The sequence below is a fragment of the Colossoma macropomum genome, unplaced genomic scaffold (genome assembly GCF_904425465.1).
Source record: "Colossoma macropomum unplaced genomic scaffold, Colossoma_macropomum, whole genome shotgun sequence".
Lineage (NCBI taxonomy): Eukaryota > Metazoa > Chordata > Actinopteri > Characiformes > Serrasalmidae > Colossoma > Colossoma macropomum.
The window spans coordinates 5863230-5876786 of record NW_023494791.1 but is presented as its reverse complement, the minus strand read 5'-3'; the positions used below and the strand labels follow the sequence as shown (position 1 = coordinate 5876786).

Genomic DNA, 13557 nt, shown 5'->3' with positions numbered 1-13557 from the left:
GACTTCACCAGTTCGCCCATTCTAAGAGGATCATTTTTTTTTAAAACTCCCTCTAGCAGGTTTCTCAGACCACTTAAAAATGGCAATAAGAAGTTCATTAAGCTTGTGTGAGCAGCCTGTGAATGGAAAAATTAATGAGAAGGAAGTCGTATAAAATTCTTTGAGGATGAGTTATTTTATGTACAAACAGTGCAAATGATGGAATAAGGCTACAAACAGATTCGAGATCTGTAATCTGTTCTACACCATAACTCCACCTTAACTTTATTGGGAACCACATAAGCTCTTGGTACATTTCACTGAAAGCACGAGGGCAGATTTACTCAAAGAGCCTGTAATAACCAACAGTCTATCAACACTCTGAGCTGGTGGGGGCGGCCAGTTTAATGGTTTATCTGCTAAGGACCTCCATGCAAATAAACACAGGCAACTATATAGTCTGATTTGTGTCGTTAGAAATTTGAATTGAAATGCAAAACTCTGAATTTGAATCTGTATCATACCATCTAAAATTTAAATTTAAACTAAAATTGAATTTTAAGGTTTGTAAAAGATCAATATAAATTATGAAACTGAATTTTACAGTTGATGTATAGTTGAACCCCTGAAATTTAACCACCACCACCACCCTGTACCAACATTCACTGGCCATTTTATCAGAAACACTGTACAGTTACACTTGCACTGACTGTAGACCATCTGTTGCTGCAATTTATCGCTGTTGTCGGAAGAAATGGTAACTTTACAGGAGAAGGAAAAAACATACTTTACTTTTAATGTAAGTCAATGGAACCCGACTTTTTTCCAAGTCATTTTGGACCATTTCTTTCATTCCATTCTTCATGAAATTTACACTCAATGTAAAGGGCAACAGGAACTTTCAAATTCCGTCAAAAACTGAAAAATGACAAAAATGTAGAAAGAACGTTAAGACGTTAATTTGTACATCACCAACCATAAAAATTGTTCTAGAGTTTATATTCCTCTTTACAAACCTTTAAATTCCACTTTAGTTCAAATTCAATTTCAGATGGTTTGATACAGATTCAAAACAGTAATATTCAAATTCAGATTTCTGCATTTAAATTGAAGTTTCTGTTTGCATGAATCTAACTCCATAAACAACTTCGTAATTCACATATGACCAGGGCAATATAACATGCTTGGCTCACATGCTTTTTGTCTAAAAGCCCATTTTCTCCAGATAAGAGGGGAAATAGGGCTTTTTATCAGTCTGTTTCAGTCTCATTAGGTCAAAATAATGAGGTAAAAGTGGCTCATATCCACTCCAAAAATGCTGGGTTAAAAACAACCCAATTTGGGTCATTTCTATTACACAATGCTCGGTCACTGTGTAACAGAACACACGCTGGGTTAATCTGTCATCTGGCATCTGGCATTATTCATATAACCCAAAAGACTGGGTCATTAGTGTTCCCCTAAAGTACGGCTACTTTGACCCAGCACTGGGCTCATTTAAATTTTTTGTTATATTTAAAAAAAATAAAAATAAAAAATCAATGTAAAATCATCAAAATATTGCTCAGTAATGACAAACTATTAAATTACTCCTTATCCAAAGTGATATACCACCCACTGAAGGGGGGGGGCATTGATATAGAGTCAAACCAAGTTTGTCTAGTTACCCAACATTAACTACACACTAAAAAATGGTGGTTCTTCAAGCGTTCTTCAGTAAAGAAAATAATACAATATAGAACCATGAACACTCAAAATAACCCTTTGTATAATTAAAGGGTTCTTTGCATCGTGAAAGGGTTCTTCAGATCGATGGAAAATGTGCTGTAGATGATGATGAGGGTTTGTCTATTATTACAGGCTTGACAACATAATAGAAGAACCCTTTTTGGTGCTACATAGAACCCTTTTCAAAAAGGTTCTACATAGAACTACAGCACATTCTCCATCAGTCTGAAGAATTATAACCCTAACCCTAGAACCATTTTCTATACTGAAGAACCCTTTTAAGTGAGTAGGGTAGCTATGAAACTTGGTTGGTAGGCTGACGTTAGCCATCTATAACATTTTTTACACAGATAACATTAACGTTTCCTTAAAAATGACCTAATATTCAGCTATAAATATTGACAAGTAGTAAGTGTCCAGTGGAAACATTATAGCATGCTAACATTAGCTAAGCTAATCCTATCAGTCTCACATGACAACTACAAAAATACAGTTTAAAATATAGTTTTCTTGAAATAAAGCACTGATATTCATTGGTTTCACTGAAGAGTAAGTAGCAAAAAGTCTGTTCTCTCTTTAGTAAATTGACAGACATTTTCAATGTCAGAATGGAGTTTGCTACAGCTCAAAATGTTAGTAAATCTGCCTCACAAATACAAAATAATTTAATGGTTTCTTTTACCATTCGTCATGATCCTTTGCTTCTTAAGCACCTCACCTGCTACTTAGGCAGTGGAAGCAGTGCTACAATACAGCACAACCTCCACAGGCCCTCCATTCTAAGCACCTGTTGAAGCATAAACAAGCTTCTTTATTATCCTTCTTAAAGGCAGCCATAGATTCATAGAACTCTGCTTCCCACACAGCTCCTCCAGCAGCTTCTGCCCGTCTTTGACTGCAGAACTCTAAGGCTGTTGTGCTGAAGTCCACATCAGAGTCTGGCTTTTAGAGACATCATATTCTTTTCTTTTGGTTTGTTTGGTTTCACGCTGCAGTCTATGTGGGTGTTCTTTGAATTGACAGGAATTTGGCAGATATACAAGTGCTCTGTTACTTTCATGTTTACAAAAAAAAAGTGACAATCCAAATAGGTCTATTTACTTTGTAATAACAACAGCAATCCCACAAATGGAGCACATTTCTGAGATCTCACCAGCTAGTGTAGGCACCTTATTAAAATAGTTTCTCTCAAAATTAGCTTTTCTTTGCATTCTGTACCAAAAATCTTTTTTTGTTTTCTATGTTAATTCCTAACCATATTCTGTAGGATATTACAGAAGCACATCTTAACCAATTTATGCTAGATCTTGTACAACAAAATAGCCTAAAGAACATTATCAAAAAAAATCCATGTTTTTTTTTCTTTATTAAAGAATAAACCACTGAAACTCTCTAGACTGTGCTTTGCAAATTAAGTAAATGTTTATATTATAACAACAAACAACAATAAGGCTGTTTTTTTAATATGCATGCTTGATTAGACAGATCTCATTTGCATATCTAAATGTAATTTATCAGGGAGATTTTCTAATCCAAAAATAATTTGTATGAATATCACTAATCAACTGACAAAGATGGTTTGTGATATCTATTGTTTTTAAAAAAATACCCTGTTCACCCTGTTCAGTGCCTCGCCATAAAAGAGATGCAGAATATCTAGATGCCTCACAATTGAATAAAGAAAAAAAACTTGACTTAATCTCTAATTTGCATAAAGGTGGATTGATTGCATCGGTTTGAGTTTAGCTTATCTTTACTTTAGGTTTTGGTGGTCTGCAGGTCAGTTGTTTACAAAGAAAAGGTTTGATTGGTCTGCACCAAAAAGCTATATGTGAAAGCATCCAAAGTGATCTGTGCAGTTATTAGACACTGCCAGGTAACTTCTTGAAGAAACTTAGGTTCCAAACTTTGTCAAGCATCTTGTTTTATTCAAACACCTCTGCATCCATATCCACCTGCATGCCTATGCTACACTCTAATCCAAGATTGATGATGTCTGGAAACGTGTTGCAAAGACAGTGCACCTTTGGTAGAAGCAGATTTGCCAAGGCTATCAACTTTTCCCCCAATCCAGGTGCTGACCCAGAACTTTAGATGTTGTTAAAAATCATCAGGATTTACCACGTCTACATTCAACAATTCAGTGCTGTAACCCCTCAAACAGAAAACTTTATAGGAGAAGGAAATGAACATTTTGGCCTGAATGTATGTTTATTTAAAAAAAATCTCCATTTCTACTGGTTCATTTGTCATGAAATGTTTGTGAAACGTGAAGCGCTGGTTATGTTTTCAAACGGAGCAAAAAATAATAAAATACATGAAAATGTCAATCATGTACAACAACTCCTGACAAGAGAAAGCTAGGTCTACTTTATACATCAGCAAGTGACTAATGTGAGAACTGTGCCTCAGCCTGAAAAAAGCTAAACTTAGAATTTCAGCACCCACTAAAGCTGTGAGACGAAACTTTCAGGGCCACAAATACACAATAACACTCAGCAAACTGAGCTCTTATTTCAGTCTGAAGACAAATAACAAGTCTACACTTTTTCCTGGCCTGTCTCATCTTCCAAAATACTTCAAAAACTTCCAAAATACCTACAGCAGGTCAAAATGTTGGTATTAGCCAAAACAGATTAACATTAGCCTTGTATTTCTATTTGCAAGCTCCAAACATCACATCATCCTTAAACCAAATGACAATATCAGATTCAAAAACTTCATTTCTTTGGTATTGTATTAGTATTGTGTGTACTCTGTCATTTGGTATTGTATTAGTAGCATATATAGCCAGCTAGGTTAATTTAGCATTATCTGCATAGCCTTATACTATGTTAGTCCAGCTGTTGAATCAAAGATAAAGGTAAACCAAGATGGTGCATGACTTCTCAAGTCAATGGGGTGAAAAGGGGTTCAGTGCATGTCTGCTTAAGTCTGGGGCAACCACTCTGTCCCACCCCCATCTCCTAACAAACCCAGAACAACAGCTCAACAGACAATGTATTTTAGACTCAGTCACAAGACCCTAACAATCACTAAAATGGTCACAAGTTTGCTGTAATCTAAGCTTGGTCAGAAGTGGTGATCTGGTCACGTGAGAGGGGAAATGAGTCATTTTCAGAGTGATCTGAGGCCTTCTGGTATTTTCAGAGAGACGTCGTCAAACATTTCTCCAGCTCTCGCCACAGAATAGAATGATATCTGTTGATTTGTCCTTTTGCTAGTCTTCTTTTGTGTGCAAAAGGCTTAGTTTAGCTTTGTTTCTATCACCTGATAAGACTTGGGATAACGGTGAGATTGTCTAGTTTGCACGTTTGATGTTTAATGTGTGATGCTCTTAGTTTTAGAAATCTGCTAGGAGAACATTTTGAACTATGTCACACCAACCAAAAGTTCACAAAGGTGAGAGTGAACATCTACTCAACCATTCGACGTGACTTTAAAGGTCGTATATACAGTATGTTAATATAGCAGCAAACAACTATTTTCTATGTAAAGATATAGGGGAGTGATGGAGTGATGAGAAGCAAATGAAGTCACACCACCTCTGTTTTTGGGGTAATCTGAGCTTCTTTCTTTTTTGTTTTCATAGCCGGTTCTGGTCGCGCATGCATGTTAGTGCCGCTGTGTGAAAATGTTAGCCCTCGCCATGTTTTGTTTTGCCTTCCTCAGACAGTGGCTGCCCACACAGCATTGTGCGTGGACCACTTAAGGTGGAGTGGGAGATTCGCACAGGAAGCTGAGGCGCCTGCACCATTTAAGGTGGAACGGGAAAATTTGCACAAGAAACTGAGGCGCCTGAATGTAGTCTTAACTGCTGCACGTTTTAAGGCGTAATGAGACAAGAAGCTGGTGAAAAGGAAGCTGACTTAAGGTTCATTGAGAGTTGAATAGGGGCAGTCGTGGGCCGGAGGTTGGGGAACCAGCCCTGTGACCGGAAGGTTGCCGGTTCGATCCCCTTGGCTGACAGTACATGACTGAAGTGCCCTTGAGCAAGGCACTTAACCCCTAATTGCTCCCCGGGTGCCGTGGATAGGGCTGCCCACTGCTCCGGGCAAGTGTGTTCTCTAGTGTGCATGTATGTGGCCAGTTTCATGGGTTAAATGCAGAGGTCTAACTCCACAGTGTGCAAACACAGTTGGCTGATGGTTCTGAATTGAATTGAAATGCATGAAAAGGGATGAGGAGATTGCTCTGTTTCTGCTTGACATGTTGGCAACATTAACTTATTTTTGCTGTTTCACAGCACCAGTAGGTCAGTATTGTTTTGTCCACTTTGTTAACGTTTGTGACAGCAACTGACTAGCTTCACAGCAGTAACTGTAGTGACAGTTTGCTAACGTTAGTCACATCACTTGCTGTGTGGTTGTTTGCTCCAATGTTACATCATGGTATTTGTCTGTACAACATTTGTGAAGGGTTTTATGGGCAGAAAGATCAAAACAATCGCTGTTCGCCTCGGCAATGCATGTCCATGAATTTGTGAGGGGGCGCTTCTGATGGAGCACTAAACGGAGGGGTGTGTTTGTTTTGCTGTTGAGCTCAAATATCAACAATTGTTCTCCAGAATGTATAGCGCACCTTTAAGAGGGCATTATCTGATTACAGAAGCATTTATTATGATGCATATGAAGACTTAAGGGCTTTTATTCAGTACTTTTTGGCTGTTGAAAGAATCAAAATAACAGTACAAACAGAAGAAACAGTAAATCAAATAACTACACTGATACACAGTGGACACTATGAAGAAAAGTACTGTTTTGTAAGCACTAGAGTGCCTCTTTATTTGACTGCCTTGATTTACTGGACTGAAGTAGCCTCTGCCAAACCATACGTATTATTTCTTCGGAACTACCCGTCCAATGTGTTGCCTTTCAGATCAGAGTACATTAAGCATCTGTGAAATCACTTACGCCGTGTCTCTAGCTACTGCTGAACCTGTAGAAATGGACTCCCCGGCCACTTTGTGCTGTTTCAAGCTTTAACCGTACAGATACAGCCTAAATGATAACTCTCATTGAAGAAAAAAAGCCTGTTGCTGTCTGTTTTGATATTCATGTTTATATTAGTGTTGCTTTCTACACTGTAATTCTGACTAAGTTGTCTTTTAACGAAAATTGTAGAAGAGATAAATATCGGGCTGTCAGCCACCCTCTATAATTTGGCTACAGAACACGCGTGTTTGTTCTCTACGATTGATATTTGCATGTTGGCGCACAAGACTTAGTAATGGTTGTAAACGTGCGGTGGAAATGAAGCACACAAGTCAGGCGGAAAGAAAAAGAGAGAAAGAGGGAGAGAAGAGAGAGAAAACCTGAACCACATCAGAGACCTAACACTAATAGCAGTTATTGTACAGGGACAAATGCATTTGAAGCCTGTGGGCCACTTCCATACATTTCAAGCTTCATACTGCAAAGGAGCAAACGTGCGTCACATCTACATCACCGGAGGCCTAAGTGCTACTTTAGATGGATTTGCTCTGCAGAATCAGCTCGCACAAAAGCGCTTTTTGACCACCAGTTACCCGCTCACTTAAAACACCTTTTTGGATCAGTAAACATTCAGTTCTATACTCCCCCCAACACCCAAAGAACGCGTGCAGCTCAAAATGACTCGTAACTGCCTTTACGCAAATCTTTGGGTTAATCGTCCGACCCGTAAAAGCATTCTGCGTCTAATTATAGGCGCTCCATTTTCACCAGGAGCCCGAGCACTTTGCTTTCGCGCCTATTGATCACAGCTTTCCATTAAACACTTTAAGCTTCTCTAAAATGAGGCCCACAATACCCACCTACTGGCATTCTTTAAAAGTCGTCCGTGGAGCCTTGGCAACTATGGGCCCTGCGTCTTGCACCACAACTTTAATTGGAATGTCTTTTTATATTTTTGGTAGCAATACGTGGTGAGAAGGCTTTTTTGGGTCCTCTTTGTATAAAGTGGCACCATTTATATTTAAATAAAGGCCCAGTGAGATCTTCAAGCACATTCAGAATAGATGATAATGTACTTCCCCTTGGCCTGCGCGAGCTCGTACGAGCCGAGGGCATTCATGTGCAAAGGCCGAGGGTATTCACCGCAACACAAAGGTTTGACTTCTACGAAGGGCAGGGTTATCACTCATGTCCTCTTTTACGACAACAGTGGTATCCTGTCAAACGCTGCGCATAACCGAACCTGAGCTTCAAACCAGGACAGCTGGATTGAGACGGATCTCCTACCTCATCTTCAGGTTGCCCGGCTGTGGCTGTCCATCATAAATGGACACGATGTCAAAGTCCTCCTCCAGCGCGAAGGTGTGGAAGGACAGCTGTATCCTGTTGCGCTCTCCCGTCACTATGATCCACGTGCAGTTGGCATAGTTGGGGTAACCATGGGGGAAGCCAGGGCTTTCTATGGTTCCGTTCAGGCCTTGCACCACACCACCACAAGGCTGACCTGAGGACGAAGCCGGAGAACAAATCAATCAGCATCTCTGCCCACACGAAAATATGACATACAGGCATATTATATATCGCTGCTGTCGGAACAAAACCTCATATCTCCAAAATGGTCACTTTACAGGAGAAGGGAAAAACATACTTTACTTGCAATGTAAGTCAATGGAACCAGACTTTTTACCAAGGGTCATTCGTTTTGGTCCATTTATCATGAAATTTACACAGAATGTAAAGGGCTACAGACATTTTTAAATTATGTCAAAAACAAAAAAACAACAAAAATGGAGATATGAGGTTTTGTTCCGACATCAGCGATATGTATCCATGCATCATCACTGTCAGAACAAAACCTTATATCTCCAAAAAAAAAGTAATTTTACCAGAGAAGGAAAAAACGTGATAGAAGTTCATGTAAGTTTCTTCCAAATAATTTCTGCCATGCAAATTACCGTGAATTGTGATCCAAATTCACATCTTATTAGTACATAATTGGCAGGATTTGATTCCTAGAGGTTCTAGATAGTGTCAAGTTCATTGCTTTATTGCAGTTTATTACTTAAGACCTAAAAAGAGTTTAATACATCACTAAAACTGATGTGAAATGTATTCCACATGTATTCCATCCACTTTTAGCCATTTAATTCTTGTTTAGGACACAATACTGACATATTAGCGAAGTATTCAATCTTTTACATATATTTTAGTAATAAATAGGTATTAAATTTGTGATTAAATGTGCCATTTGTAATAAAAACTGAGTTACTGAAAGCTAAAAAAGTTTTTAAAAAGTAATTACTGATGACTAACACTTCTTAAAGTGACTTATTGAACTGATATTAGTGCTAAAACAAAGTCCAGAAGTCACTTGACAGTACCTAGAACTTACAGGGATAAAATGCTGCCCATTTTACGTTTGTGAATTTAGATGATAATCCATGCTCAATAATTTGCATAATTAAGATCATAATAATAATAATAATAATAATAAGTATTTACTGAGCATTATTACAACTAATATAGGGATTACTAGTGATTTCCACACCAGTTATGTACTAATACAGGTCATAATGCATAAAGCTTAGTGCATAATGATAATAACGCTTTACTGGTCAAAGAACAAGACCTTAATCAATCTCCAACCTTTATTCCTTATACATTCTTTATGTGATCTTGATTCACATGGATTTGGCCTTTCAAATGAAGTTATTGATAAAAATTGATGATAAAATACTAAAGTATTTTCAGGCCGAATAAAATCTAAAATCTTTCAAGAAGGGCTGCCACAGAGCGTCCCCAGTCAGTGATCACTGTACGGTTAATCATGATGAAGGCCAAAACTGCAGGTCCAGCCCCAAACCCATTTTCCTTTTAATGAGGTCATCTATCATTTAGCAGCTTACAGTACATACGGGAACAATGTCTTAAATCTTTATGTATAATACATTGTGTGCATTCATAATGCATTCTAGTGCATTAAATCTACTACAAACCTACAGTGCTTCCTGTAACATCTTGCCCTGTACAATTTTTTGCAATGAAACAGATTATTTTCTGACCTTGAATACAATAAAATGATTTGATCATCTTGGGGATGTTCTGCTTTAAAACAAAAGAGATTTTAATGATAAAAAACAGTATTTGAACACTGTTTAGATTGGCTTGATTCTTGTTTCTCAACATTTTCTTATTCTTATACTTAATAATAATTTATGGCCCATCACATTGAGCCACAGTAAGAACAGGCCTAAAGCGTAAAGGTACCCTTATTTAAAGGTCACACATACAGATGGTGCATAAAACCTCACTTTTCCAGACTCCGAAGTATGTCCTACACCCTGAAAACTGCGCTCGCTCTCCTTTCGCATTTGTGTGTGCGTGTTTCTTTCATGCTATCCACAGACAACCCCCCACCCCCCGCCCTCAATCATAATTCAGCTTATCTCTAGCACCAGGAGAGTACGCAATCAAAACAAGCCCAATCGTTGCGTCGCATGCCGTGTTGCATTCCGATCATCAGCGAAGCATTTGGGTTCATTAAAGAGGTGTATAATCCTTGATGAAAAGAGATTATACCATTGTCCTTTCAACCTCCCCGGCTCTTTTTCCTCTGAATAAGGCTAAATCTTTCCACCCTCAGCTGAGCACCATTAACTGAGGGTACACAGACAGGAGTGTATCTGCATATAGATGCCGCCATTGATTTCAACTTACTCCTGTTTTCGGCTCCCTGGCAGCACTTCGCGGCTGTCTCGAGTGCACTTTTTTTTGTCAGAGGATGCAAATCACTAGACTACACTCTTAGAAATAAAGGTGCCAAAAAGGGAGGTAGCACTTTATTTTACGGTGCGCTCTTAAAAAAGATGGATCTTCAATGGTTCTTTAGTAAAGACAATGCTTCTAAGTAGAACCATGGACACTCAAAGAACCATCTGCATGCATAAAGGGTTCTTTGCATAGTGAAATGGTTCTTCAGATTGATGGAGAGTGTGTTTTATATGGTTCTATATAAAATCTATTTAAAAAGGGTTCTATATGGCACCAAACAGGGCTCTACTATTGTTTTGATGTCAAGCTTGTAACAATAAAAGAACCCTTTTTGGTGCCATATAGAACCCTTTTCTACCACCTGGCCTGAAAATGATTCCAGGGTAAACTGTGTAAAGTATTTGCTGCACATAGCAATTCACCAATACCTACATCAGAAATCAGCAACATACGACTCGGAAACCACATGCGGCTCTTGTGCGGCCCTGTTGTGGCTCCACAGCAGAGTTAGACTTTAGGTGAAAAAAATAATTTCCTCCTTTATAGTAAAATAAAGCTCTGCTGATCGTTCAACACAGTTTTAGCAATAAATGGTCTTAAACGCTGGAGTTAATGTAGAACTGCTAATTCACCCTTTATTTCTGAAGTTCGACACGCAGACTGCTGGTCACCATAGTAATGCAGACAACAACATCGCCTAGCAAGTAGCTAACAAAAAAAGGCATTGAGAAAAACGTATAACGAATGTCGATAATTTGGAGACAAATGGACTTATTTGCATTTATAAGCACTCAGCTGGTTTCCTGATATGTTTAATCTGCAATGAGAAACTGTCAAACAATAAAAAGTCACAAAGCTGAAGTTGCTTCTCATTCGGATTCTCCAGCTCTATCCTGTTTGACAAGAAACTGTTCTACTTTTGTGGAAAAGTTTGCGAGAAAGATGCGAGAAAAGCAGCTATAGCTGAGCTAAAGCTTAAAGCAGAGCAAAGTAAGTTTGCATTTTCGTTTATATTATATTTTTTAGTCTGCACTAGGACATTAGCACATACTGAGACATATTTACAGCCAAAATGGTGAAACTGTACTTAAATAAAATGGACATACAAATGTTGTGGCTCCCAAGGCGGATTGATTTTTGTTGAAAGGACAAAATGGCTCTTAACATTTGGATTGCCAACCCCTGACCTACATGTTCTCTTGTCTTTGTGGAGCATAAGCATACTTAATGTTATGGGTCTGCTGTAGGTTAAACTGCAAAGAATGGTAAATGGTAAGTGGGGCACATATTGCAGATAAGATATACTGTTGAACAAAGAGGGGAAACCAAAAATAATGTAAATATGGACATGGACTATGAAAGTGAAAGAACACTTGAGAATATCAATTAAAATGGCTACCACTTTTGTAACTTGTTCATGCATTTGTTACAAGCAGAATTGATTACTGCAATGATCTTCTTATTGGGCTTTCAAAGGAAGTACAGGGTGTAGAGGACAATGCATCCTCTACAACTTGTACAAAGTGCAGCAGCACAGATTCAAACAACAACCAAACAGAGAGATCATATCACTCCTGTTTTAAAAGAGCTGCTCTGGCTGCCTGTATCATTCAGGATAGATTTTAAAGTTCTGCTACTAGTTTTTAAGGCTCTAAATGACCCTAAAGCACCGCTTACATCACAGGAAGTCGCTCTGTTTATATTCCAGCACGTGATCTTAGATCTGTAGACACTGACCTTCTGCAAACACCTTCCGTAAAATACAGAAAATGTGGAGAGACTCTTTCAGTTATTCTGCTTCTAAACTCTGGAACTCAATTCACCTTTTATTAGACAGTTAAGCTCAGTTCGCACATTTAAGAAACATCTGAGAACGTATCCCTCTAACTTAGCATTTAATCAAAACCGTACATCTCTTGGTATTTATCTTTTTAATTTGATTTTGAATGAATACTCATATTTTCTTCTATAACTGTTAAACATTGCCACCTGTCTGTAAAGCACTTTGGGCTGCCACCAGTATGAAAAGTGCTCTATAAATAAAAGATATTTTTATTATTAAATGAGATGTTCAAGTGTGAAGAACCTTTGAAAAGTTTGAAGAACCTCCACATAATGTCATTTCTTTTAAGAAACAAATAGAAGCAGTTTTTATGAGAGTAGCACAGTGTTAAAATGTGGCTCAACCCTTTTGTAATTGGTAAGTGTTTGTTTGAGAGAGATGTTGGATTGCATTTTTCTGGTCTGCTGTTGTCTGGTTTAATGATGCCAGCGTTTTAATGGAGTGCATAAAAAGAACTGTAGCCTTTTACCTCAGCAAAGTTGTTGCGCGATGCTGAGCATAAATACATTTTCATTTTAATTCCCTCTGCGTGTGGCCTCCTTCTTTTCACTTTGACTCCCTGTAAATAAATTTAGGGGGAGATTAAATCATGTATTCTCCACGGGGTCGCGAACCCGTCGTTCTTTCCATCCTTTCACTTCTCCATCAATCAGGCCTGCGCGTTCCTCACCTTTCCACTGTGTACCTATCCATCACCGGTGGCCCCAAATGCAGCCCCAGCGTGAAGGGAAAGGGCCGTTTGATGGAGCAGCTCTTTGCCCAAAACTTAAATAACCGTCTCCCTTTAGACGGGCTCGAAATATAGTCAGTGAGCACATTAACAGTCAGTGATGGGTGCAAAGGTTGATGAGGGCAACTGCTCATAATGTTCTGCTGAGGGAAAACAGTCATCAGCTTAGCGTTGGGCGTTTTGAGAGAGATGAAGAAAGGCAGCCGACATGTTCATCCGTCGAACATATGGGGGCTTACTGGATGACGCATTACTTCAAAATCATGGTTCAGATGCAAAAAAGCCTTCTTTTAGGAGACGATGATGTTAGCTCTGACTAAGCTATAGCTGAAAATGGGGAAGAAAAACAAGCAGACACAGCTGGCACACAATTGAGACTTGCTAACAGCGGGGAAAATAAAACAGGTGTTTTTATACCAGCAGACTCCATGGCGAAATGGTTGACAGTCCGCAGATGGAACGCACCATCTCGGAGAGTTGTTGACACTCGCTGAGCGCACCGAATATGTCTAGAAGACACATGCACTGCAGCCATATGATGTAGAAATCTATTTAGAGCTTAAAAAGTCCTA

General features: G+C 38.7%; 1 protein-coding gene across 1 annotated transcript in view; it reads right to left on the bottom strand.

The window, feature by feature from the left end:
• LOC118810153 (CUB and sushi domain-containing protein 1-like) overlaps positions 1 to 13557 on the bottom strand; it is a 597007-nt gene that overhangs the window by 435935 nt on the left and 147515 nt on the right. Inside the window, 1 exon segment of the mRNA XM_036573713.1 lies at positions 7929 to 8145. Coding sequence (XP_036429606.1) covers positions 7929 to 8145 — 217 coding nt within the window.